This window comes from Oncorhynchus mykiss, chromosome 18 (genome assembly GCF_057628025.1).
Source record: "Oncorhynchus mykiss isolate SJ-2025 chromosome 18, ASM5762802v1, whole genome shotgun sequence".
Classification (NCBI taxonomy): domain Eukaryota; kingdom Metazoa; phylum Chordata; class Actinopteri; order Salmoniformes; family Salmonidae; genus Oncorhynchus; species Oncorhynchus mykiss.
Window position 1 is genome coordinate 40,831,214 of NC_143039.1, and position 25,485 is coordinate 40,856,698.

At 42.2% G+C, this 25,485-nt stretch overlaps 1 protein-coding gene across 2 annotated transcripts in view; it reads left to right on the top strand.

Moving 5' to 3' along the window:
• Positions 1-1,075: 1,075 nt before the first annotated feature.
• The window catches only part of LOC110496034 (dolichyl-diphosphooligosaccharide--protein glycosyltransferase subunit STT3B), an 85,477-nt gene continuing 61,067 nt past the window's right edge, over positions 1,076-25,485 (top strand). For both annotated transcript variants that reach the window (XM_021571666.3, XM_021571665.3), the window contains exon 1: positions 1,076-1,822. In XM_021571666.3, the coding sequence (XP_021427341.1) occupies positions 1,563-1,822 (260 nt within the window). In that variant the 5' untranslated portion in view covers positions 1,076-1,562. The remainder of the gene's footprint in view (positions 1,823-25,485) is intronic.

Consider the following 25,485-nt stretch of genomic DNA (forward strand, 5'->3'; position numbering starts at 1 on the left):
CTATCCAGGCCCACCGTTAAGCTGGCCCAAGCTTCAATTACCCACCAATGTTCCACTATGAATATTCTTCCCATTTTCTATGTGACCCAATGGTAACTGTACATCTGCACATTGACTGTGAAAGTTGATAGCCTTCTCTGTGTTTATGGTACTGATGTGTCACGCCACACTGAGGCAGCACAGATGTCGCATTGTCGGGAAGTGAGTTGAATAAAACCATTTTTAGAATGGCTATCTATTTCATAATACATTCTTCATAACATCTATTCATATTCAATGTTTCCCAAGATCACTTTTTTAAAATGTATATTCAATTACCCTATTTTTCATGGAAAAGCTACTTCATTCTTTTTCAGGGTAAAATGAAGTGAAGATAAATTGTCAAGGGCAAGGACTGTGTAGGTTGGCTTGAATGATGTACCTAATATAGATATAACAGCCAAGTATGCAACAGATGCTGTATTCCAGCAACGTGTCAAGAATACCTTTTTTACTTGTATTTATGTCCGTTGAATACAAAGTGGTGTGCATTGTAGTAATAAGTACTGTTATAATACCCACATTAGTTTTCCCTCCAGGGATGTAAACTACCCATGAGTCTTTCTTGTCTCATGGAACATATTGTGATGAATGTGTTTGATATTGCACACACAAATATATTTGTGGCAGAATCCAATATTTTAGCATTTCAATCAACCAATCATTCAATCTATTGATCTCCAATCAATTGTATCACAGTCAATTAAAAAAACTCACCCATTTCCTCTGTTGATGCCTACATATCTAAAAAGCATAGAATAAAAGATGCAAACTGTACTATCCAGAGAACTATACCTAGGTTACACAATGATTTATGGTGTACTTTTGTCTTTGCTGGGGGACAAATAGTGAGGAGAACACATACATCTTTATTAATAACCATGCCTCAGCAGAGAACCTCCAAGGGCAATATAAATATCACTTCACATTAAAGTTATTCATCTTCACAATCTCACAGTCTCTCTCCTGTCGACAAGACAAGACAACCCACCCATTCCATTCTCAGAGTCAGAGACATGTATCATGCAACCACTTTATGGGCAGCTTGGCCAACATTTGAATCATGATCAAATCCACACAGTAACCATAATTACTAATTTTTAAGCGGATATAACAATTATATTGTAGGCCCTATAATAAATACACCTCCAGGGTTTCAACATGCTTATGTCGGTTCTGACATTCCATTGGTAGATACATCGGTCTGTCATCGTAGTACTTGCGCGGGATTGGTTTCTTAATGTCCAACGGCTCAGCAGTCTTTGGCTCCTGTTGTACCTGTCGTTCTGTGAGAGGCTATCGGTGGTTCCTGTTGTTTCGCCCATTTCCTCCCCTCACCAGTCAGTCAGACCGACTTTTGGCGAGAGCGTGCTGTAGGTAATGGTGGTTGTCACTGACAAATGTGAATAAAAAGCCGGTGGATTTACAGCGAAGGTAAGGAGAGAAAACCACGTCAAAAATATAGGGAGCGGAACCGGAGTAAAGGGAGATAGGGAAGCGTGCTCTTTCAAACCACGCAGAATATGGCGGAGCACCACACGGCTACTGACAGCAAGCACAAAGCGTCCTTGAATGCCGGGGGCTCGCTGCATGGTAACAGCCGACCTAACGCCGCGTGTGGAGGGGGGGGCAAAGGAGGCCTCTCTGGCGGACTGGCACAGCCGGCAGGGTGGCAGTCCTTACTCTCCTTTACCATTCTTTTTCTGGCCTGGTTGGCAGGCTTCAGCTCAAGACTTTTTGCAGTGATCCGGTTCGAGAGCATCATCCACGAGTTTGATCCATGGTAAGTAGTTAACTCATTTCCAGTATTAGCTAGCTAGCCAACAACTGCATTTGATTGTGTTGTAGTAAATAGGCTCGCTAGCCACGAGCGACTCATGCTTGCTGCTGTTCTAGATGGGTTGATGCCTCGCTTTATTGACTGCACTGTAATGTCTGGCGATTTGTCTCCCTGGCCGCACAATGCAGTTTCCCTAGTCAACTACTGTATCATGCACAACTTCACCGGTTGCAAAACTTTTACCGGACGGTTTTTCAAATATGATGAGTAACTTTAGCTCGCTAATCTAATAGCTAACCGGCTAGCGTTGTAAAACGAACACAGGTCAACCTGCAAAGCAACGATATGCTCCGTGTTATAAATAGGCTGACTGATTGTTAGCTAACTACTGTAACTTTAGCTAGGCAAGTAATGCCCCGAAGTCAGAACACCCTTGACATTTCCTCGTGAGGAATAGGCCTAGATCTTTGTTGTTCTAGTTGATGGGCTCTCCAACCCTGGTCCCGGAGAGCTGCCGCGCTGAAGGTTCACTCCGAATCTAATCTAGCACACCTTATTCTAATAACTAGCTGGTTGATAAATTGAATAAGGTTAGTTACAACTGGGGTTGGAGAGCCTTGTTCTAGTCATTCATTCATCGATTCACTCACTCATTCAAGTTAAGTATCCTAGCCAAAGTCAGTGTTATCGTGTCTCCAAGAGGACAGTCAGTGCCACTTCACTTTGGGTAGGACATGGTCAACTAGGTTCTGCATCTCAGGTTTTAGAGTATAATTTATAATTCCCAAAACATCCAAGGTTGTGGAAATGATTAATACTATAGAATAGGTATGTAAGTACTGCTCTACACAATGGTATTGTCCTCCTAACATTAATGTGGCCACTGGACAGCTTGAATGTAGTTGGACACTGCCAATTTATAATACAAATCAAGTTGATGTGGCATTTCTTATGACGGCAGGATTGAAACCCGGAAGCCAGGGGCCGTGTCTCCCCTCGATTTGTTCTTGGCTATTCCTTCACACTGTACACATTCTGCTATTGTTTATCTGTCAAAATGGTTCACACTGTACTGGCCGGCTGGCTGCACTGCCATTCATTCTTGGGGTTGTTATCAAATCGGTGTCCCATTCAAACAGCACTGCTGATGTGCTTTTATTGTAGACTATGTAGACTACTAGCCAATACTCAACTGTTGTTACTGGACTGACACAAGTATTGGCTAGTAGTGTACATGATTACACAAGGTGCAGTTAAACTGCAGTTAAACATCTGAATTAGTGCATTATCATCAATAAAGTGCATTTTAATCTGCCTAGGCAGTGTTGGTGTGCGCTCATTTTAAAGGGAAACTTTGGTATTTTGGCAATGAGGCCCTTCATCTACATCCCCAGAGGCAGATGAACTTGTGGATACCATTTTCATGTCTGTGTCCAGTTAGAAGGAAGTTTTACTAGCCAATGCTAACTGTCGTTAGTGCAATGATTGGAAGTCTGAGTATTTGCTAGCGTGCTATGTTAACGAGCAGGGATAATTGGTAGATCCTGGGCTAATGTTGCACTTTTCACAGCTACTACTATTATTCCTCTCCTGTTCTAAGCACCAAGCTTTGTCCAGACCTAAGTGTGTTGTCTGTATGAAGTACCTTCAAGTAGAACACCAGAGAACCTCCTCAGCAAAATTACAAGGAGACTCAATGCAGAATTGCACTGTGTGAGTCCCAAATGACACCTGGTCAAAAGTATTGCACTATATAGGGAAAAGGGTGCCATTGATTATTTTGGCCTATGCTGCCTAACGGACTACCTTGGGTGGGCACATGGTTTCCCAGCCGTTCTATAAGGTAAATCGTTTGCTAGCTGTGTGATGTACTAGGTGACCTGAGGACTGTGGGAAGCTCATTCACCCATCTATCAAGCTCTCCCAGATGCATTAAAACCAGGCGTGTCATATTTGATGCAGCAGATGATTTGTAACTCTTGCTGCTGTTAGGAGTATATTCAAAGAGCGTTCCTCAAATCAATTCTCTTTCATGACATTGAGTTTGTCTTGAGCCTTGGTCTGTTTTTAATTTTAGATTAAATCGCTGTTAACTTCCAAATGCTTGTGATTAAATGAATCAAGTGTTTTACTTACAAATCATGGTTATCTGAGGACTGAGTTGGTAATCTTGGTTTCCTAGATGCTATAATACCACTATTGCTTTTTGGTTGAGCCTCCTCTCCAGCAATATGAAACTAACCATTATGTTGAACAAGCAGGCAATTTGAAAATGCGAGATTGGCTCTGTCAGCAGTATGCCAAAACTAATATTGAAATATGCAAACATTTGTCTGTGATTGAACAGTGAGTGGCATAGCAAGCCTGTTATATTTCACACTGCTCTCTAAGATTGTATTCTCCCCACCTCTTGGACTTTTGGAGAACAGTATTACAGTAATAATATAGCCAATTTGCCTTATTGGGTCTGTAGGCTACTTGTTTCAAACACAAGAGTACGTCAATCAGTGTAAGGTTTTGTGTAGAAACTCATGTCTAACTTTAGCATTGCTCACCATTGCCAAAACATCACTTGGATCTTTTAAACAATTACAGCACATCTCATTCATCAAGATGCTGCATTGACTGACAATGAATTGCAAACACGTCATTGAGCTTACTGAAATTCATTCCACAAGCTTGAAATCCAAGCAATAGATTACACACCTCTTTGGGGGGGGGGGAGTGACCCCCTAAATCCCCTCTGGCAAATTTCTCTCTCTTTGTTCTATGTTTGCCAAGCTGCTGATGGAGCCATTCAATATCACTCAAAGGGGTTGATTCCCACACGTCTGTGGTAACATCTGTCTGGGTTATTGACTGAAAAGAAAGTGGATTCCATCCAGACAGTGCACATGTAGGGAACTGGGACTGTCTGTCCTCCAGTTATCCCTGGTCTACCGCACATGTAGGGAACTGGGACTGTCTGTCCTCCAGTTATCCCTGGTCTACCGCACATGTAGGGAACTGGGACTGTCTGTCCTCCAGTTATCCCTGGTCTACCGCACATGTAGGGAACTGGGACTGTCTGTCCTCCAGTTATCCCTGGTCTACCGCACATGTAGGGAACTGGGACTGTCTGTCCTCCAGTTATCCCTGGTCTACCGCACATGTAGGGAACTGGGACTGTCTGTCCTCCAGTTATCCCTGGTCTACCGCACATGTACCGTGAACATATATCAAGGCAGATTACTTGAAACAAGGAAGGTGCAACTCACTCACTTACTCTGAAGCAGGATGTGGAAAAGTTCCAATTCTCATAGATATCTCCAACAGCGGCTTGGCTGAGGAGTATCCCAAAACCTAAGTTTATTCCCTGCAGCATCTGTCGCAGCCATCTGTCCAACAGCTAATGAAATATTCAGTGCAGTGTGGTGTCCAATTACCTGCAGTGGGTGGCAAACTTTGTAAAACAAAACAGAGTCCCTATAATGCATTGCTCGGCTCACACAGCACAGGGCACAAGGCTTGATTTGATCCAATCTCCCGCAATGAATTGGGCTTACCAGTGCTTTGGCTCCATAGTTCCAATTGTATTTAACCTATGTCATCAAATGCAGGCCTAGGCCAGAATTGCAAGTACCTCAAATGGGTAATTAACCAAGGAGATGGAATGTTTTGTGATTCTTAAAACAAACAAAAGCAGCATGTTAAATGTACTCTGGATAGTGAGTGCACATGTTGAAAATCTTTATCTCGTTAGTGTTCTCGCATTGGATCACTCTACCCACCCTCTTGGAAGTGACTCATCGATTAGAATCACAGATCCATCCTGAGGATCATTGAATTGACATGTAAAAAGGAACCTTTGTTGGGCTCCTGCAGATGAGGAAAGGCAGCTGTATGATGAAGGCTCCTGCTAATTAGCCAAGTGTTGAGGAGACCTGTGAGATGAGACCAATCATTGTGCATTTTCTTGAAGCACATTTTCAATACCAAAGACGCTGATTGTGTTCTGGCGTCAGTTAGACTCCGCTCTCCAGTCCCAGGCGTAACAGAATTCGTATCACACCCAATACAGGGGGAACGATCACTCGCACCACTTTATTCTCCTGTTGTTTTCAATCAAGGTTGTTGATGTTAAGCTCACGATTAAATTCAATTTCCCGCGTACCCATCCCCAGGGTGCAGAGGCAGTGGTGGAGGCGATATGGCCGCCGCGTGCTGTTCCTACCCTGGGCACCTACAGCACGCGTAGGAGCTGGCAGGAAGGAGCTTAGAGCCGAGGGGCCTCTTTTTATAACCGTTGTGGAAATGTTACACTAAATATCTGTGTGCGCCATTTCTGAAAAGACTGATTTTATAAACTCGGGGCATACCATACATATGCACGCTTCTCTGTTATAAATCAGACCTCTGATAAAACTGTGTGTGAACCAGAATTATAACTGCGCCTGAGCGCCCATCATTCGCCTTTTATGGTGACAATGTCCTTTTTTGCTGTATAATTCAGAACTATTAGCATTAGGCCACGGCATACAAAATACATTGTTGTTCAATATTTAGTTTAACAATAGATTTGATTTCTATGTCCTGGTATAGGCTCTGAGATTAAATAGGCAATGATGCCGCGCTCATATCGCACAGCAATACTGTAGCCTAAGCCTTCCCATACTGTCAACTATTCTACATAAGTCACCTGTCTATTTACTGTGTTGGCTAGCTAAATGTACAAACAAAAATAAACTAATTGCAAAGACATGAAATCCAGCTCAAAGTTATACATGCTGTATATAGGTAGGAGCTACCGAAATGTAATTTTTGGTGAGTTTGGACATTTACAAGCAAATGTGAGAGACTTTACAAATGAACAAAGTTTTGACTCATGCTTGTCTGAAGGAAGAATGGTAATCGCTCTGGAGCAGTATGTGTACATGCTGTGTCTGTGGAGTCTGGAGTCACTCGGGCAAGAGGCCTGCCTGCTCTGAGAAGATTGGGTAAGAGCAGATGGGCTGAGAACGGAGAGGAGAATGCTGCAAATATCCGTATTAACTGCAGCAGTGATGATTGTCATGGGGGTAGAGTAAAAGTCAGTTGGTCAGGTCTGTACAGCATTGGTCCGACCAATCAGAATTCACGCTCTAAGACTGTTTTGATCACGTGGACTGGAATATGTTATGGGTTGCCTCTGGAGATGACATCAATGATTATGGTGACTCAGTCAAAAAAAACGATGTGATACCGTTATTCTTTTCAAAATGTTCCTGGCCCAAAAACCGTGGGTTGATGGCAGCCTTGTAGGAAAACTTAAAGCGAGTGATGCTGCTTATAAACAGGGCAAGGCTGCCGGGGACAATAGGTTGGTTAAACAGTACAAATACGACCTACGCAGATCGATCAAGATGGCGAAACACAATTATAGGGACAAAGTGCAGGAGCAAGGCATATGTGGCAGGGAAAAATACCTATTTTCTCATGATTCGAGCACAATGACCATGAGCTGCCAAGGAGAGCCCCCGACGACAACGTGGGCTACACACACTCCACCGAGGACTTATGTAAGTCATTCAAACGTGTTAACCCTCACACAGCTGCCAGCCTAGACGTCATCCATAGCCGTGCCTTCAGAGCATGTGCACACCAGCTTACTGTTGTAAGCAAAACATTAGGAAATGTAGCTGGCTACATTCTTTCTATGATAAACATTAGAAATATGATGGCCATGCATAATTTCCTCCCCAAAATGTCTTGCTTTTTCATTGTACACACATTTTCTTGTGGCCGCCAGTCGTGCATCATGCGTCCTCTGAAAAATGACCCGCCAAACCGTGCTTCTTTGCACCTGCTCGCTTAATCCGGAAGCCAACTGTTCCAATATGTCAGAGGAAACACTGTACAACTGAAGTCAGCCTGCAGGTGCCCGTCCCACCACAAGGTGTTGCTAGAGAGTGATGAGCCAAGTAAAGCCCCCCTAACCCGGACAACGCTGGGCCAATTGGCCGGTAATGACATCGAACTCCAGGCTGTAGTGCTTTAGACCACTGTGCCACTCGGGAGGCCCTACGGTAAGTTTCTTAATGTGCCAGGTGATGTGGACGCAATCTGCTTTCTCTCCTAACGTATTGTACAAATTGACTTCAGGTATTTACTTAAATCTAAACATTTTCATATAGTTTCAACTGTATTGACAGTATTGAAAAACCATCCCGTGGCTATTTCCAAATACGTCGGTATACTGTTTACCGCCTAAGGTGTGTGTGTGTGTGTTTATATACTCGCACTGTAGAAATAAACCTAAGACTATAAAGCACCTGCATTCCTGTTTGTTTATTTCAATTGGTTGCATTGAGATGGACATTTTCTTATTTTTGAATTATGATTGTGAATAGTGTTCGAGCGGGTTTTGCAGAGTCGTTGCCGTCTGCAGCAAAGCGCTAGGCCCTCCTATACAAACAGCCCTCATTTCACGAGGATGGACAAAGCTATGCTCAGCTGGGAAGAGGAATGTGGTTGAGTTACTCGGAATTGGCAATTGCTGACTTTCCCTTTTTTTCAGCCCAAATGAATTATACATAGGTATACCTAACGGTGTGGTTCTGAAAGTGTGCAACGAGGCTGCCTAACAAGGGCCTCTTCCTGTCAGCAGCCCAGAGGCAATGCAGCATCACTGTGATAAAGGGCGACAGCGCGCTGGAGTATTTGTTAATGTGATTAATTGCTTACCGCTAAGACCCCAGTGGCCTTAAATATCGATGTCTTCCTGAAGGAGGCCAGCATCCTGGGGAGTGGGAGATAAAGCCTTAGGCTTTTTTTTTTTTTTGAGGTCTCTGTGTGAGGCTGTGTATGCAGGGGGGATGTTTGAGCTAGCGGAATGGTATAAAACGTATCGCTTGCAAAACCTGTAGGGTAGTATTCTGCCAATAAATCATAAGGCTTAAAAATATATATATTTTTTACATCCTCTCCCTCGGACTACGCACAATTGCTGCACTCAGGCTACCACTTTTAACGGGCATTAAAACAGCTCACAATTGCTGTTCTCAGTCAGTTCTTTCTCCCGCTCTCTCTCTGTATAGTCTGCCTACCCACATGCACTTGGATGCAGTTGTTGTTCCATGACCAGCAGAATCTATCCATCTTGCAATAACAGACGGAACAGTGACCTCATCGTAGGTATCATCTCAGAATGATTGCTCTGTTTCGGTAGTGTGAGCGCCCGCCTGGCTTTCGCCACCCCCTTGCTTTGGCGTTACATCTCGGTGAACAGAAACGTCAGGAGTCTAGGGCCAGAATGTTGGTCAGAAATCTAAGGGACCTAATCTGCTGATGCACAAAAAAAGAAAGCCCCTCGTTGCCAAGTCCTGGGATTTCATTCTCACTTCCCTCCCTGAGAGGATGGTTAGTATTTAGTTAGTAGTAGTGGTGGTGGATTGATGGCCGCAAACTCTTAATTGACATTTTTTTTGTCCGCTTTTAGTTGGAGTTTGATCTCTGGTCTAGGTTTGATCGCCTATCTCTCTGGGATGGATATCAGGGGCGGAGGCTGGATGATGCTAGAAGCTCTGACAGCCAACGGTCGGTGGGGGCCAAATGGAGGGGGGGGGGGGCAGATGGGGACTTTTCATGAGTGAGAGAATCAATTGTCCAAAAAATGCATTATCCTACAAGTTTTTCATTGGGCAGGGAATCTTGTGGGGGTTGTTTTCCATTTACAAGACTAATGTTGAATTTCTTGTGAGCCTCATGGTGTTGCTTAGTGGGAGCAGAGCTGATTTAATAAGATCAACTGCTTAATATATTTGAGTGGAGAAGTTCAAATAGCTCAGTGCTTAAGTGTCAGTTTTGTATCTGTCTTTCAACTATTTCCATATTAGCCTGTAACTCGTTTTTACAAACTTGATAGTGAAAGTCCTTAACTTCAAACAGCAGTCTAGATAAGGTAGCATAACGGCAAGCAATCAAAGGGCTGTGGAAGCGAGGGCTATTGTGAAGATTGGGCCATAGTCTGCCTCTTGTGGGTTGGAAGGATCATTTACTAGATGGCTGCTGATCGGTATTTCCAGTGAGCTCATCTGGCATATTCTGTTATTGGTGGATTTTGCTGGCAGATTGGCAGACTGATTCTCTGGGGTGGTTAGTCCCTTTTGGCTGGTTACCTGGCAAGCTGATTGGCCAGCTGGCTACTTGGTGTATCTGGTCCTGCCGTCCAAGGCAGGGCAGAGGAGGGGAGTTTTATTTTAATGGGGCCTGATGTATTGTTTTCTCTGGACATGGGCACCATCTCCGTTTCTGCTGCTGTCTGTTGTAAGCACACAGTGTCCTCTTGGCACGGCTATAGAAGGCGCCTTGCCCATTTTAGATATGCCGCTAGCTTGTGTTCAGGCCGACTGCCCCCATGTTCGCCTGCTGCAGATGCTGCTATTGTTCAAGCAGTGTGTTCCAGCTCATCCCCCCCCCCCCCATTGCAATGAAGAAGAGCTGGCTTCATCGCAACCCGTGACATTATAGAACGATGGCTCTCGGGCCACATCTTTTGTTTCAGGTTGGCAAAACACTGACAGCCACTCAAGGACGAGGTTACAGGGAAGTCATCGTGGCGGAAGGAGAGGTGAAGGGCAGTGGGGAAAGGGAGAGCGGGGTGTCTTAAGAGGGACAGCTGGAATGGATTGTCATTCGGTGACAGCCAGAGAAAGACGGTCAGATTACTGTCAAATCTCCTCACACATCATGCCTTGCCGTTGCTAGTACTCTGACAGGTAGTCTGCGCAGGGTAGCCATGGAGAACCACATGAGGGGACGAGAGGGGCAGTCTTAGCCCCCTGAGGATCAAGTGAGCCTGACATTCGGACAGCCCCCGAACTAAGCCTGATGGAGGTAAAAACCTGAGGTACAGCAGTATGATTGACGGGTGCAGAGCATACTGATCGTGCATGCATTCAGCGTAGTCAGGAAGCCTGTTTTCTACATAAGTAGATGAAGGTTGACCACAGGGTCATTCTGTGAGAAGTGGAAGTTATTGGATATTAAAATGGTAGTGTTTTTTTTTGATGTGAGGAAAGCATGGCAGCAAATCAAACATGCAGATTAGGCCTAGTTTAAGTAATGGGTTAATTTAGCATCTGCTTCTTTCATTCGTTTTTGTGTAGTGAACTTTTATATTTTAGTGTACTTAGTGCATAGCTGGTCATGATCATTAACACCGAAGGAGAGCCCCTCCAATCCATTAGAGGGTATTTAATATCCAATTAGATTTTTTTAAAAGCGTACCTTCAAGGATATGTCATGCAGTTTTGTACATTTTACAATCGGTTACTTCCGACTGCTGTATAAACATTTATTTCTCCTTTGATTTTTATCGGCCTCTTTCTTGGTGTTTTGAAATTGTGTAGGTTTATTCAGGCCTGCACTGCCACATTTTTCTCTTCTCCAGTCCATTTGCGAGATGTGACTTGCTGCTAATGATTGTCAGTGCTACTGAGTTCAAGGTTCTTCTATAGTATTTACAGAATGCTGTGTTAGGCTAATTATCACCAGATATGACCACAAATCAAATAGTCTAGCTTTCAATAAAAAATGATTTGTTCTATTTTTCTCTAGGTTTATTTATTATAAAACTGAGTTTCCCATGACAGAACCATTTTACAATCCAAGAGATTTCATTCTAACAGTCTTAGTATTAAAAGCAGAGATTCCTTTATCCTCTTGCCCCTTCCTCTCTCCTCAGCCTCATTGATTTTGAGAAATTAATATATATGATTTTTTTTTCAGCAGCTCTTGAATTTAATTTGTCCTTGATGCGAAGCTTGGTGGTTGAGGAAGTGAGTGGCCTTCCAAATGCAAATCAATGTCCCACGTTTCATAATACCCCTTGTCTGTACTGATCCCTTTAGTCTCCAACTCCATAGGACAGACTGACCCTTTCGTGTGTGTGTGTGTGTGGGGGGGGGTTCCAAGTGACTTTCATATTGTATTTGTGTTTCCATTAGTTAGCCTAATATTTGGTCTAACTATAATATTTATCAGATAACTGTGAGCCAAACCACAAGCTGTAGCACTGTCACTTAGTACCTGTCAGTATATATTTTGTATTTGAACCTTTTTGTTTTAACTAGGAAAGTCCGTTATGAACAAATTCTTATTTACAATGATGGCCTACACCGGCCAATCCCAGACGACGCTGGGCCAATTGTCTGCCGCCTTATGGGAATCCCATTCAAACCATGGTGTCTGTAGCACTGAGATGCAGTGCCTTAGACCGCTGCACTCGGGAGCTCACTCGTTGGTGGATACGGCACTGATGTAGCACTTTTCACCAGTATTTGCCATGATACCATCCATTCTGACAATATTGAGAGTTCCGAATCTGAGAAACCTGGATTTGTAAAGATATTGCTGATGCCAATCTGATCAAAGCCTCACCAGTATCAGGAACAGGAATTCCCTCAGTACCATTGCTATGCCAGTGGGATCAAACCACTTTGCAGAAGCCATGGTACGCTAACCAATTGCAGGGTGGCTACAGTATCACACGGTTGTGCCCTCAGAATTGAAAACCTGACGCCTGTGACCTGACCAGTAGAAGGATGCCCTTGTCTCTTATCGTTCTTTGAGGGATCGTAATCATTTTGATAACGTGCTCCGTCATGTATTTTTTTTTTTAATCAGTGAAAGACGATAGGGCTTGCATTCAAGGTTAAAGGTCAGGTGCTTTATCCTTCAGCACTGTTGCTGCTAAGTCACAGTAACAGTCTGGTGACTGGACACCTAACAAAACATTTATAGTTGCTTTTGACTTACAAGCATCGTGGAGGTAATGGAGATGCCACATCCTTGCTCTCGCATCCCATCAGTTTCTCAGTTACTGGGGTTATTGAGTTTGTTGTCCACTTTCAATTGGATCATACATCTGTAGCTAGGTTCCTTACCTGTTTTCCTCCCCCTGCAAATGGGGAAACAAATGAAGATTTATTTAATGAAGCTGGTGATGCACATCTTAACAGACATGCATGCACAGTGAACAGAACACCACAGGCTTTCTGGAGTTGTGCCAATCCCATTAATGTTCTCTCGTACTGTTGCTCCACAACTGGGGACCAGTGAATAATTGTATCGCAAAGAACACTTTGCGGTTTATTTTGATAGGATGTTGGTTATTAGGGTCTAGAGTTTACAAAGAACAGCTTGAAATAACAATCCATGATAGTGTTAACACGTTATTATAATTAGTATCTGTGTTTGCACCCATGGACCAGGAAATGATTTGTTATTCCAAAATGACGGATGGATCAATGTTGCCTTAAGACCGGATAGGGATTCGGCAAGAGGTTGCGCTCGTCTCACCACCCTGGACCCCAACATGTCACAAACAGTTCCTCAGATAGTCGAGACGGGACAGAAATAAAAATCCCAAAGTCCATTGTGTAGTCTAGTGTTCGCTCTTTTGGTTGAGTCTTCTAGCAAATCGGCTTTGATTCACCAGAGTCAATTTCAAGACTAGATTTTGGTCAAGTTTGGTCTTGATGTAGGGCCTAGGCTAGCCTAAGCTTTAAAGTGTTCTTTGCATTCTCAGTCTAGAAACTATTTCAGAAAAACCTGTCATACCGTCAGTATTGACAATCGTTTTGCAAGAAACATGACGCTGGGATTGGTTTGTACGAATATCTTCCCCACTGACAGTGTTCTTTTGTTCAGTAACTCAGCCAAAACGGATGCTGCCGCAGCGTCACTGCCCTGTGCGCTGTCCAGGTTGACAGCAGAGGTGAGCTTAACTTGGTGTCTTTCGAACAACCTTCATTTCCTCAAAGGCCTTTGAAACTATTTCGAAGACTGTTCCGAAATGACCAACGAAGACCTCCGTTGCTCACGTGGATTATTTTTCCCTGCATTTCTGCCTAACTAATTAAATCAAGTATCATACTTGATTACATAATCTGATCTGACATTACTAAAGCGCTGCTCTGCCTTAACAACAATATCAACAAGGCAGGTCCTACAGGCCTTAGTTTTGTTGCAACTGGACTACTGCCCAGTCATGTGGTCAGGTTCCACAAAGAGGGACCTGGGAAAAATGTACAACTGGCCTAGAACAGGGCAGCACGGCTGGCCCTTAAATGTACACGTAGGGCTAAAATTAATAATATGCATATCGATCTCTCATGGCTCAAAGTGGAGGAGAAATTGACTTCACTACTTGTTTTTGTAAGAAGTATTGACATGCTGAATGGACTGAGCTGTCTGTTTTTTAAACTACTGGCACACAGCTCAGACACCCATGCATACCCCAGAAGACATGCCACCAGAGGTCTCTTCAGTCCCCTAGTCAAGAACAGACACACAGTACTACATAGAGCCATGCCTACATGAAACCCTATTCCACATCAACTCACGCAAGCAGTAAAATCCTATTTAAAGGGGCTAAATACACCTGATGGTACAGCGACAACTGACGAGTCACACACAGGTACACCTGAATTGTGTTTTGTAGTAGAGTAGTGGCTCGAGGGCACACACGGAATTTATTGTGTAATCTGTTGTGAAATGTATTTGTTTAAAGATGGTATGTATATTACTGCCCTAATATTTGACGGACCCCCCAGGAAGAGTGGGGATCCATCATAAATACATATACTCCAAGTCGACTCTGTCTCCTGAATTATGTGGTATAGAGCCCCATTGAAACCTTAGTCATTATTCATTTGTATGATCCTTGATTACATAATCCCGTGTTACGTTTTCAAAAGCAACATTTCCCCTGGTTTCCTTTTGTTGTTTGTTGGTGGCTCCCTCCTCCCCCAAGCCCTTGTAAAAATTCACTGCATTCAAAGGCTGAAAAGCCCCTGTGGCAGTATTATCTTCTCATCCCATTGTTTTTATCCCAAGTGAAGCTGCGACCTTCAAAGTATATTTCTTGAGCGACTGATGTGGTGCTTTTTCGAGAGATCAAGGGAGATGTTACAACCACTTAGGAATTAACTCCTCTCAGATGACGATGGACCACTTTCATTATTAAAAGAACTAATCTGCTTTATTGGAATATACACTGTTCAAAACATTAAACACCTGTTCTTTCCATGACAGGCTGACCAGGTGAATCCAGGTGAAAGATATGATCCCTTATTGATGCTACTTGTTAACTCGACTTCAATCAGTGTAGATGAAGGGGAGACTGGTTAACTGCGTTTAAAAAAAAAATAATTTAAGCCTTGAGACATGGATTGTGTATGTATGCCATTCAGAGGGTGAATGGGAAAGACAAAATATTTTAGTGCCTTTTTGAACGGGGTATAGTAGTAGGGGCTAGGCGCACCGGTCTGTGTCAATGCTGCTGTTTCCCGCGTGTATCAAGAATGGTCCACCACCCGAAGGACATCCTGCCAACTTTGACAAACCTGTGGGAATTATTGGGAGTCAACATGGGCCAGCATCCCTATGTAATGCTTTTTGATACCTTGCAGAGTCCATGCCATGACAAATTGAGGCTGTTCAGAGGTTAAAATGGGGGGTGGGGGGGTGGGGGGTAGAGAGAAGCACGAAATTTAACTTCACTCTACTTTCTAGAGTTTTCCCCGTTTTTAACACTATAAACGTTTCTATTTACTTACGGAATATTAGCCACTTTCAATGCAACAATCCGAAACAAAATGAACTATGCAAGACTTAGTTGTAGGCAGAACGCATCGGAGTAGGATTCCATTGCAGTGACAGTCACGCCTCAGGCCTGTACTCCACACAGACTGGTGTGCCATAACCAATCAGAGCTGCAGTAGGCCTATATGCAGATAGCATGTAGCGACGTGTGCACATTTGTTAAGGTTTTCATATCCTTTGCTGTGAGTTATTAGCCCAGTGAGTTATTAGCCCAGTTATAGATCATTTGTAGTCAGCAATGGAGGAGTGATTGCTTCCTACAAGAGCACAAAACGTGTGCATTTCTAGACCTCAGGTAAGAGCTTTAAGAGGCAGTGTTGTATTTTGAGACGGGCTTGAATAAACTAAGTAGGCAGAGGGTAGCATCATTCGTCTGCTTCTCTGTAATAAGGCTTATGGGAATAATCCTGCATTTTATTTTGTAAAGTACTTTCTTGCATCAAACATTTTCAATCACCTCGTCTGAGGACAAGTGGATAAACAGGTTAAAGTGAAGCCCTGCATGCCTCTCCCCCCCACAAGTTTTCTGGAATGTAGGCACTGAACAAGTACTGAATGTAGGCACTGAATGTAGGCACTGAATGTAGGCACTGTAGGCACTGATCAAATAGCCACCGGGTACTTGACCACTGTTAAAAATAAATTAAAGCGTGTACAGCCTCGGTGTTCACAGTGAACGTGCGCTGGAAGTTGTACAGAAATTTCGCAATGCTCAAGTATGAGCTCAGCAGATCTGAAATTTGCTCAGTGATGAAAAACATTTAAGAGAACGTTGGGTGCACCTCAATATTAAGGTGTTTCTAATGTTTGGCACATTAGGCACTATTTATTTTCTTTGATGGGAAGAAGTAAATTCAGACTCTACATTTCCCTTTCGATATGTCTTTTCAATTATCAAATGTATTTATATAGCCCTTCTTACATCAGCTGATATATCAAAGTGCTGTACAAAAACCCAGCCTAAAACCCCAACCAGCAACCAATGCAGGTGTAGAAGCACAGTGGCTAGGGAAAAACTCCCTAGAAAGGCCAGAACCTAGGAAGAAACCTAGAGAGTAACCAGGGGTGGCCAGTCCTCTTCTGGCTGTGCCGGGTGGCGATTATAATAGAACATGGCCAAGATGTTCAAATGTTCATAAATGACCAGCATGCACGGCCAGGTGGACTGGGGACAACGAGGTCCTGATGCATGGTCCTAGGGCTCGGGTCGAGAGGGAGAGAGAGAGAGAGAGACTCTTAAATTCACACAGGACACTTACCATCCTGAGAAAAGCCCACTAAGATCTCCGCCACGGCACAACTCAAGGGGGGGGCGCCAACCCAGACAGGAAGGCCACATCAGTGACGCACCCCTCCTAGGGACGGCATGAAAGAGCACCAGTAAGCCAGTGACTCAGCCCCTGTAATAGGGTTAGAGGCAGAGAATCCCGGTGGAGAGGGGGGAACCGGCCAGGTAGATACAACAAGGGCGGTTTGTTGCTCCAGTGCCTTTCTGTTCACCTTCACACAAGGGCCAGACTACACTCAACCGTACAACATACTGAAGTGATTAGTCTTCAATAAAGACAAAGGTTGAGACCGAGTCTGTGTCTCTCAAATGGGTAGGCAGACCTTTCCATAAAAATGGAGCTCTATAGGAGAAAGCCCTGGCTCCAACTGTTTGCTTAGAAATTCTTGGAACAGTTAGGTCGGTCTGCGTCTTGTGACCGTAGCCTACTTATAGGTATGTACGGCAGGACCAAATCGGAAAGATAGGTAGGAGCAAGCCCATGTAATGCTTTGTAGGTTAGCAGTAAAACCTTGAAATCAGCCCTTGCCTTATCAGGAAGCCAGTGTAGGGAGGCTAGCACTGGAGTAATATGATCACATTTTTGTTGGTTCTAGTCAGGATTCTAGCAGCCGTATTTAGCACTAACTGAAGTTTATTTAGTGCTTTATCCGGGTAGCTGGAAAGTTGAGCATTGCAGTAGTCTAACCTCGAAGTAACAAAAGCATGGATTAATTTCTGCATCATTTTCGGACAGACAATTTCAGATTTTTGCAATGTTACGTAAATGGAAAAAAGCTGTCCTTGAAACAGTCTTGATATGTTCGTCAAAAGAGAGATCGGGAAAGGAGATGGAATTGTAAAGGCTCTTTACTGCTCCGTCACCTGTCATCCCACTGTATTCTGAGAACCTTGTCGCCCTGAAAGCCCTTCTGCTGTAGTTGAATACGAGTGTCTGGCACCTTATTAGACCTCTGTGCCCTATTACATGCTGTGGTACATGACTGTGTGTGTCTGGGTGCGTGTGTGTGTGCGTTTTTGTTTGAGCTTGGCCTCAATCACAAAAACCAACAGACCAGGCCACTATGGTCATGGGATCCCATTAAAAATAACCCCATTTAGGTGGAATGAAACACTGTTGTAAATTCAATTGCTTCGTTTCCTCTGCCTTTGTAAGCTCCCTAATAAAATTTCACTTTTGATAAGACACTTAAATTGTCATTGTTTTACTTACTATGCCTTCAGAAAGTGTTCAGACCCCTTGACCTTCCCCTATTTTGTAACTATACAGCCTTATTCTATAATGAGTTAAATAAATCAATTTCAATGCACAATATCCCATAATGACAAAGCAAAAACAGGTTTTTTAAAACTGTTTTTGTGCAAATGAAAAACTATTTACAATCATTGGAGTCCACCTGTGGTAAATTCAATTGATTTGAGCATGATTTTGGAAAAGCATACACCAGCGGAAACCAAGCCATGAGGTCGAAGGAATTGTCCGTAGAACTCCACAACAAGGTTGTGTCGAGGCACAACTCTGGGGAAGTGTACCAAAAAATGTCTGCATCATTTGAAGATCCTCAAGAACACAGTGGCCTCCATCATTCTTAAATGTAAGAGGTTTGGAACCACCAACACTCTTCCTAGAGCTGGCTGCCTGTTCCGAACTGAGCAATTGGGGGTGAAGGGCCTTGGTCAGGGAGGTGACCCTGACAGAACTCCAGAGTTCCTCTATGGAGATGTTGTCCTTCTAGAAAGTTCTCACAATCTCTGCAGCACTCCACTATTCAGGCCTTTATGGGGTAGTGGCCAGACTGAAGCCACTCCACAGTAAAAGGCACATGACAGCCCACTTGGAATTTGCCAAAAGGCACCTAACGGACTCTCAGACCATGAGAAACAAGATTCTCTGTTCTGATGAAACCAAGATTGAACTCTTTGGCCTGAATGACAAGCGTCACGTCTGGATGAAACCTGGCACCATTACGGTGAATCATGGTTGTGGCAACATGCTGTGGGGATGTTTTTCAGCGGCAGGGACTGGGAGACTAGTCTTGATTGAAGGCAAAATTAATGGAGCAAAGTACAGAGCTCCTTGATGAAAACCCGCTTAGGACCTCAGACTGGGGCGACGGTTCACCTTCCAACAGGACAATGACCCTAAGCACACAGCCAAGACTATACAGGAGTGGCTTCGGGACAAATCTCTGAATGTCCTTGAGTGGCCCAGTCGGAGCCTGGACTTAAACCTGATCGAACATCTCTGGAGAGACCTGAAAATAGTTTTGCAGCAACGTTCCCAATCCAACCTGACAGAGCTTGACCGGATCTGAGGAGAAGAATGGGTTGAAACTCCCCAAATACTAGTGTGCCAAGCTTGTAGCGTCATACCCAAGGAGAATCGAGGCTGTAATCGCTGCCAAAGGTGTTTCAACAAAGTACTGAGTAAAGGGTCTGAATACTTATTAAATGTGGTATCCATTTTTTTTATTTCTTTTTATAAATTTGCAAAAATGTCTAAACCTGTTTTTCTTTGTCATTATGGGGTATTGTGTGTTGATCAGGGGGGGATTGATCAATTTTAGAATAGGGCTGTAATGTAACAATGTGGAAGGTCAAGGGGTCTGAATACTTTCTGAAGCCACTGTATACTACATTTTCTTCTAAAATGGCAAGTGAGGGTGGAAAAGCTATTTGAAGGCCTGACATTTTGGCCTTTATTAGAAGAAGCGCAACCAATCGTAATGACTCAGACATGAATGTCAGTCTGAGAATGCCTAACTGCATCTTGGTGCCATTTTCCCTTTGTATAGGGTTGTTTGTGGAGCTGTGTTCATTATGGCACTAATTTTTAGATGTATTCGGTCATTTTGACAATAACTACACAAATTATTCAAATGACAAAAATGTGACTAACTATGTTCTTTTAGTCAACAAAATGCCATTTAATTTTAGTCACATCACCTTTATATTGCCCCAGGCTACCTGGGGCAGGCAGGTAGCTTAGTGGTTAGAGCGTTGGGCCAGTAACTGAAAGGTTGCTGGGTCGAATCCCCGAGCTGACAAGGTAAAGATCCGTCATTCTGCCCCCGAACAAGGCAGTTAACCCACTGTTCCCCGGTAGGCCGTCATTGTAAATAAGAATTTGTTCTTCTCTGACTTGCCTAGTTAAATAAAGGTTAAAAAAAATGAACCTGTAGTTAACATAAATCACCTACTTCAATGTGTTCTACCAACATTTTCCTGCTCAACATTCTGTTCTCTTCCCAACAGTAGAAATATAAACATACAGTACCAGTCAAAGGTTTGGACACACCGGCTCATTCCAGGGTTTTTATGATTAACATTTTATTTATTTATTTTGATTTCACCTTTATTTAACCAGGTAGGCTAGTTGAGAGAGAACAAGTTCTCATTTACATCTGCGACCTGGCCAAGATAAAGCATAGCAGTGTGAACAGGCAACACAGAGTTACACATGGAGTAAACAATTAACAAGTCAATAACACAGTAGAAAAAAAGAGTCTATATACATTGTATGCAAAAGGCATGAGGAGGTAGGTGAATAATGACAATTTAGCAGATTAACACTGGAGTGATAAATGATCAGATGGTCATGTGCAGGTAGAGATACTGGTGTGCAAAAGAGCAGAAAAGTAAATAAATAAAAACAGTATGGGGATGAGGTAGGTAAATTGGGTGGGCTATTTACCGATGGACATACAGTACCAGTCAAAGGTTTGGACACACCTGTTCATTCCAGGGTTTTTATGATTAACATACAGTACCATTCAAAGGTGAAGAAATCAAAACTATGAAATAACATGCACATGGGAATATATTTGAGATTCTTTAAAGTAGCCACGCCTTGACAGCTTTGCACACTTTTGTCATTCTCTCCACTAGCTTCATGAGGAATGCTTTTCCAACAGTCTTGAAGTCCCCACATACAGCTCTGGAAAAAAATTGAAGAGACCACAAAATGATCTGTTTCTCTGGTTGGTCACAAGCCATCAAACAAAGCCGAGCTGCTTGAATTTTTGCACCAGGAGTGGCATAAAGTCCCCCAACATCAATGTGAAAGACTGGTGGAGAGCATGCCAAGACGCATGAAAGCTGTGATTTGAAGATCTGGGTAATTCCACCAAATATTGATTTCTGAACTCTTCCTAAGTTAAAACATTAGTATTGTGTTGTTTAAAAATGAATATAAACTTATTTTCTTTGCATTATTTGCGGTCTGACAACACTGCATCTTTTTGTAATTTTGACCAAATATAAATTTTCTGCAAATAAATGCTCTAAATTACTATTTTTATTTGGGAGAAATGTCCGTAGTTTATAGAATAAAACAAACATTTTAATTTTACCCAAACACATACCTATAAATTAGTAAAACCAGAGCTGTCTGCTGAGTGCTTGTTGGCTGCATTTCCTTCACTCTGCGGTCCAACTCATCCCAAACCGTCTCAATTGGGTTGAGGTCGGGTGATTGTGGAGGCCAGGTCATCTGATGCAGCACTCCATCACTTTCCTTGGTCAAATAGCCCTTACACAGCCTGGAGGTGTGTTGGGTCATTGTTCTGTTGAAAAACAAATGAGCGTAATCCAGGTGGGATGGCGTATCAAACAAATTTTGCACCGTTGCATTTGAAACCGTATACATTTGAAACAAATAACTATTTACAAAATACCAATATATATATATATATATATATATATATATATATATATATATATATATATATATATATATACACACACACACACACAGTGCCTTGTGAAAGTATTCGGCCCCCTTGAACTTTGCGACCTTTTGCCACATTTCAGGCTTCAAACATAAAGATATAAAACTGTATTTTTTTGTGAAGAATCAACAACAAGTGGGACACAATCATGAAGTGGAACGACATTTATTGGATATTTCAAACTTTTTTAACAAATCAAAAACTGAAAAATTGGGCGTGCAAAATGATTCAGCCCCTTTACTTTCAGTGCAGCAAACTCTCTCCAGAAGTTCAGTGAGGATATATCTATATATATATATATATATATATATATATATCTATATCTCTATATCTATATCTATATCTATATCTATATCTATATCTATCTATATCTATATCTATATCTATATCTATATCTATATCTATATCTATATCTATATCTATATCTATATCTATATATATATCTATATCTATATCTATATCTATATCTATATCTATATCTATATCTATATCTATATCTATATCTATATCTATATCTATATCTATATCTATATCTATATATATATCTATATATATCTATATATATATCTATATATATATCTATCTATACATCTATATCTATCTATACATCTATATCTATCTATACATCTATATCTATCTATACATCTATATCTATACATCTATATCTATATATACATCTATATCTATCGATCTATCTATAATTCCATGTGTATAACTGGTATTATCATCTACATTTATGATGAGTGCTATGCAAAATCACTTGATATTTTTGCAACTAGTGAATCTAACGCGCCAATGTAAACTCAGATTTTTTCATATAAATATTAACTTTATCAAACAAAACATGCATGTACTGTGTAACATGAAGTCTTATGAGTGTCATTGATGAATATAATTCAAGGTTAGTGATTAATTTTATCTTTATTTCTGTTTTTTGTGAATGCTATATTTTGCTGGAAAATGGCTGTGCTTATTGTGGTTTGGTGGAGACCTAACAATCGTTTGTAGTGCTTTCGCTGAAAAGCCTATTTGAAACCGGACACGTTGGTGGGATTAACAACGAGAAAAGCTTTAAAATGATATAAAACACATGTATGTTTTAGGAATTGTAATTATGAGATTTGTGGTTTGAATTTGGCACACTATTTTCACTGGTAGTTGTCATATCGATCCCGGTATTGGGATTGCAGCCATAACAGGTTAATAACAGCTTGTACCCCAAAGCCATGTTCACTGAGAGAATAAACATTTTGTTTTCTAAATGATAGTTTCCGGATTTGACCATATTAATGACTTAAGGCTCGTATGTGTGTGTGTTATTATAATTAAGTCTATGATTTGATATTTGATAGAGCAGTCTGACTGAGCAGTGGTAGGCAGCAGCAGGCTCGTAAGCAATCATTCAAACAGCACTTTCCTGCATTTGCCAGCAGCTCTTCGCTGTGCTTCAAGCATTGAGCTGTTTATGACTTCAAGCCTATCAACTCCCGAGATTAGGCTGGCAATAGTATAATGCCTATAAGAACATCCAATAGTCAAAGGTATATGAAATACAAATGGTAGAGAGAGAAATAGTCCAACAATTCCTACAACTTCTTAACTGGGAATATTGAAGACTCATGTTAAAAGGAACCACCAGCTTTTATATGTTCTGAGCAAGGAACTTAAAAGCTAGCTTTTTTACATGGCAAATATTGCACTTTTACTTTCTTCTCCAACACTTTATTTTTGCATTATTTAAAACAAATTTAACATGTTTCATTACTTATTTGAGACTAAATTGATAATATTGATATATTATATTAAGTTAGTGTTCATCCAATGTTGTTGTACATTACAAATATACACTGCTCAACAAAAAAAAGGGAACACTAAAATAACACATCCTAGATCTGAATGAAATATTCTTATTAAATACTTTTTTCTTTACATAGTTGAATGTGCTGACAACAAAATCACAAAAATTATCAATGGAAATCAAATTTATCAACCCATGGAGGTCTGGATTTGGAGTCACACTCAAAATTAAAGTGGAAAACCACACTACAGGCTGATCCAACTGATGTAATGTCCGTAAAACAAGTCAAAATGAGGCTCAGTAGTGTGTGTGGCCTCCACGTGCCTGTATGACCTCCCTACAACGCCTGGGCATGCTCCTGATGAGATGGCGGATGGTCTCCTGAGGGATCTCCTCCCAGACCTGGACTAAAGCATCCCCCAACTCCTGGACAGTCTGTGGTGCAAAGTGGTGTTGGTGGATGGAGCGAGACATGATGTCCCAGATGTGCTCAATTGGATTCAGGTCTGGGGAACGGGCGGGCCAGTCCATAGCATCAATGCCTTCCTCTTGCAGGAACTGCTGACACACTCCAGCCACATGAGGTCTAGCATTGTCTTGCATTAGGAGGAACCCAGGGTCAACCGCACCAGCATATGGTCTCCAACTCTTGATTTAGAGGGTTTGGGTTAAATGCGGAAGACACATTTCAGTTGAATTACATTCAGTTGGACAACTGACTAGGTATCCCCCTTTTCCCCCCTGTTCCTTATCCACTGGTTTTTGGGGCTTTAGTTCTTTGAGGATACTGGGGTTGAGAAAGCGAGTAGATACATTCTTTTCTCCCTGAGTTTTGCCGCAGCACAGAGCTGGCATAATGTTATTATGGAAGTCCCAGCCGAAGCCCTGGCCTGTTTGATGGGCCCTGTCAGGGAACAGCTGAATTTCAGCCATGACTGATTCCCAGTCCCTCACTGCTAGTCCCTTTGACGGGCCTCTGCACACCCCCTGGCTGGGATTTGGGGATTTGCCTAACCAGAGGAGAGTGCTCTCGTTCACGACTCCAAATCCATCCACCCCAAATCTGGTGTGTGTGTGGGAGCAGGGAGACTTCCGTTATCCAGGATGAGCATGTGCAGCCCAGTCTTTCATGTGTTTTCTTTGCCCGCAGCTCTGCTTTCCACTAAGATGTTATCACTTCATATTTCACACATCTTTTATCTGGAGCGCTAACGTGCATGTTTTTATCTAATTTGGAAGTCTAGATGAGGCCTAACTCTGGTTGTGTGGCTGGCTTCTTGTATTTATTTTTACATACAGTGAGACTATCGCCACTGTGACTGCTTCGGTGGAGAATTTATGACTTTCATAAGCATAACCGTGATTATTGTTTGCTCTCATTTTAGGTAGGCCTATTTTTTGCAACTCAGATTAACAACCTTGGTTTTTGCATAGGGATGATGCACCCAGTCATTGATGTAGTAGGGTAGGATGAATAATTAATGATGGGTGGACAATGTGCTGTAAAGAAATGCCCTTAATCCCTGTGGATCCGCTGTAGAGTAAGGGCCAGGCAGGTCTCCATGTTAGGTGCTCATGTCAGGGTTTCTCTTATTAAGCCAAATATGGGTCTGGCACATTAGGGGTTTCTTGCTCATTGAGCACATAGTGGAACCTCTTGCAGCACAGAGAGATAGCACGATCTTTCATTTCTGCAGTGATGAAACTGAGCTGCGGATGCTGAGGCATGTCTGGGGTGATATTTAATTGGAGGGGAAACAAAAGCCCCATTGTCTCTCCTCTCCTGAAAATTAGAGCTGCAATTAAGGCCAAATCTTACTTTGGATGATTTAATTATGCATGCACAGTCACATCCAGTAAAATGGATTGGCTTTTTTAGTTTTTCAAGGTCTACTACCCCCCCGTAGTCATTTTTGTATCCTACATTGGCTACTCATTAAATTGTATGGATCATTAACTTGTTATTGCTGCAATCCCACTATCGGGATAAGTGTCATCAACAACTGCTGAATAGCATAGTGTTACATTCAATAAATATTACTGCAAATATTTATATTCATGAAATCACAAGTGCAATATAGGAAAACACAGCTTAGCCTTTTGTTAATCCACCTGTCGTGTCAGATTTTGAAATTATGCTTTACTGCGAAAGCAATCCAAGCGTTTGTGTAAATTTATCGATCGCACGATAAAACATTAAGTACACTTAGCATCAGGAAGCTTG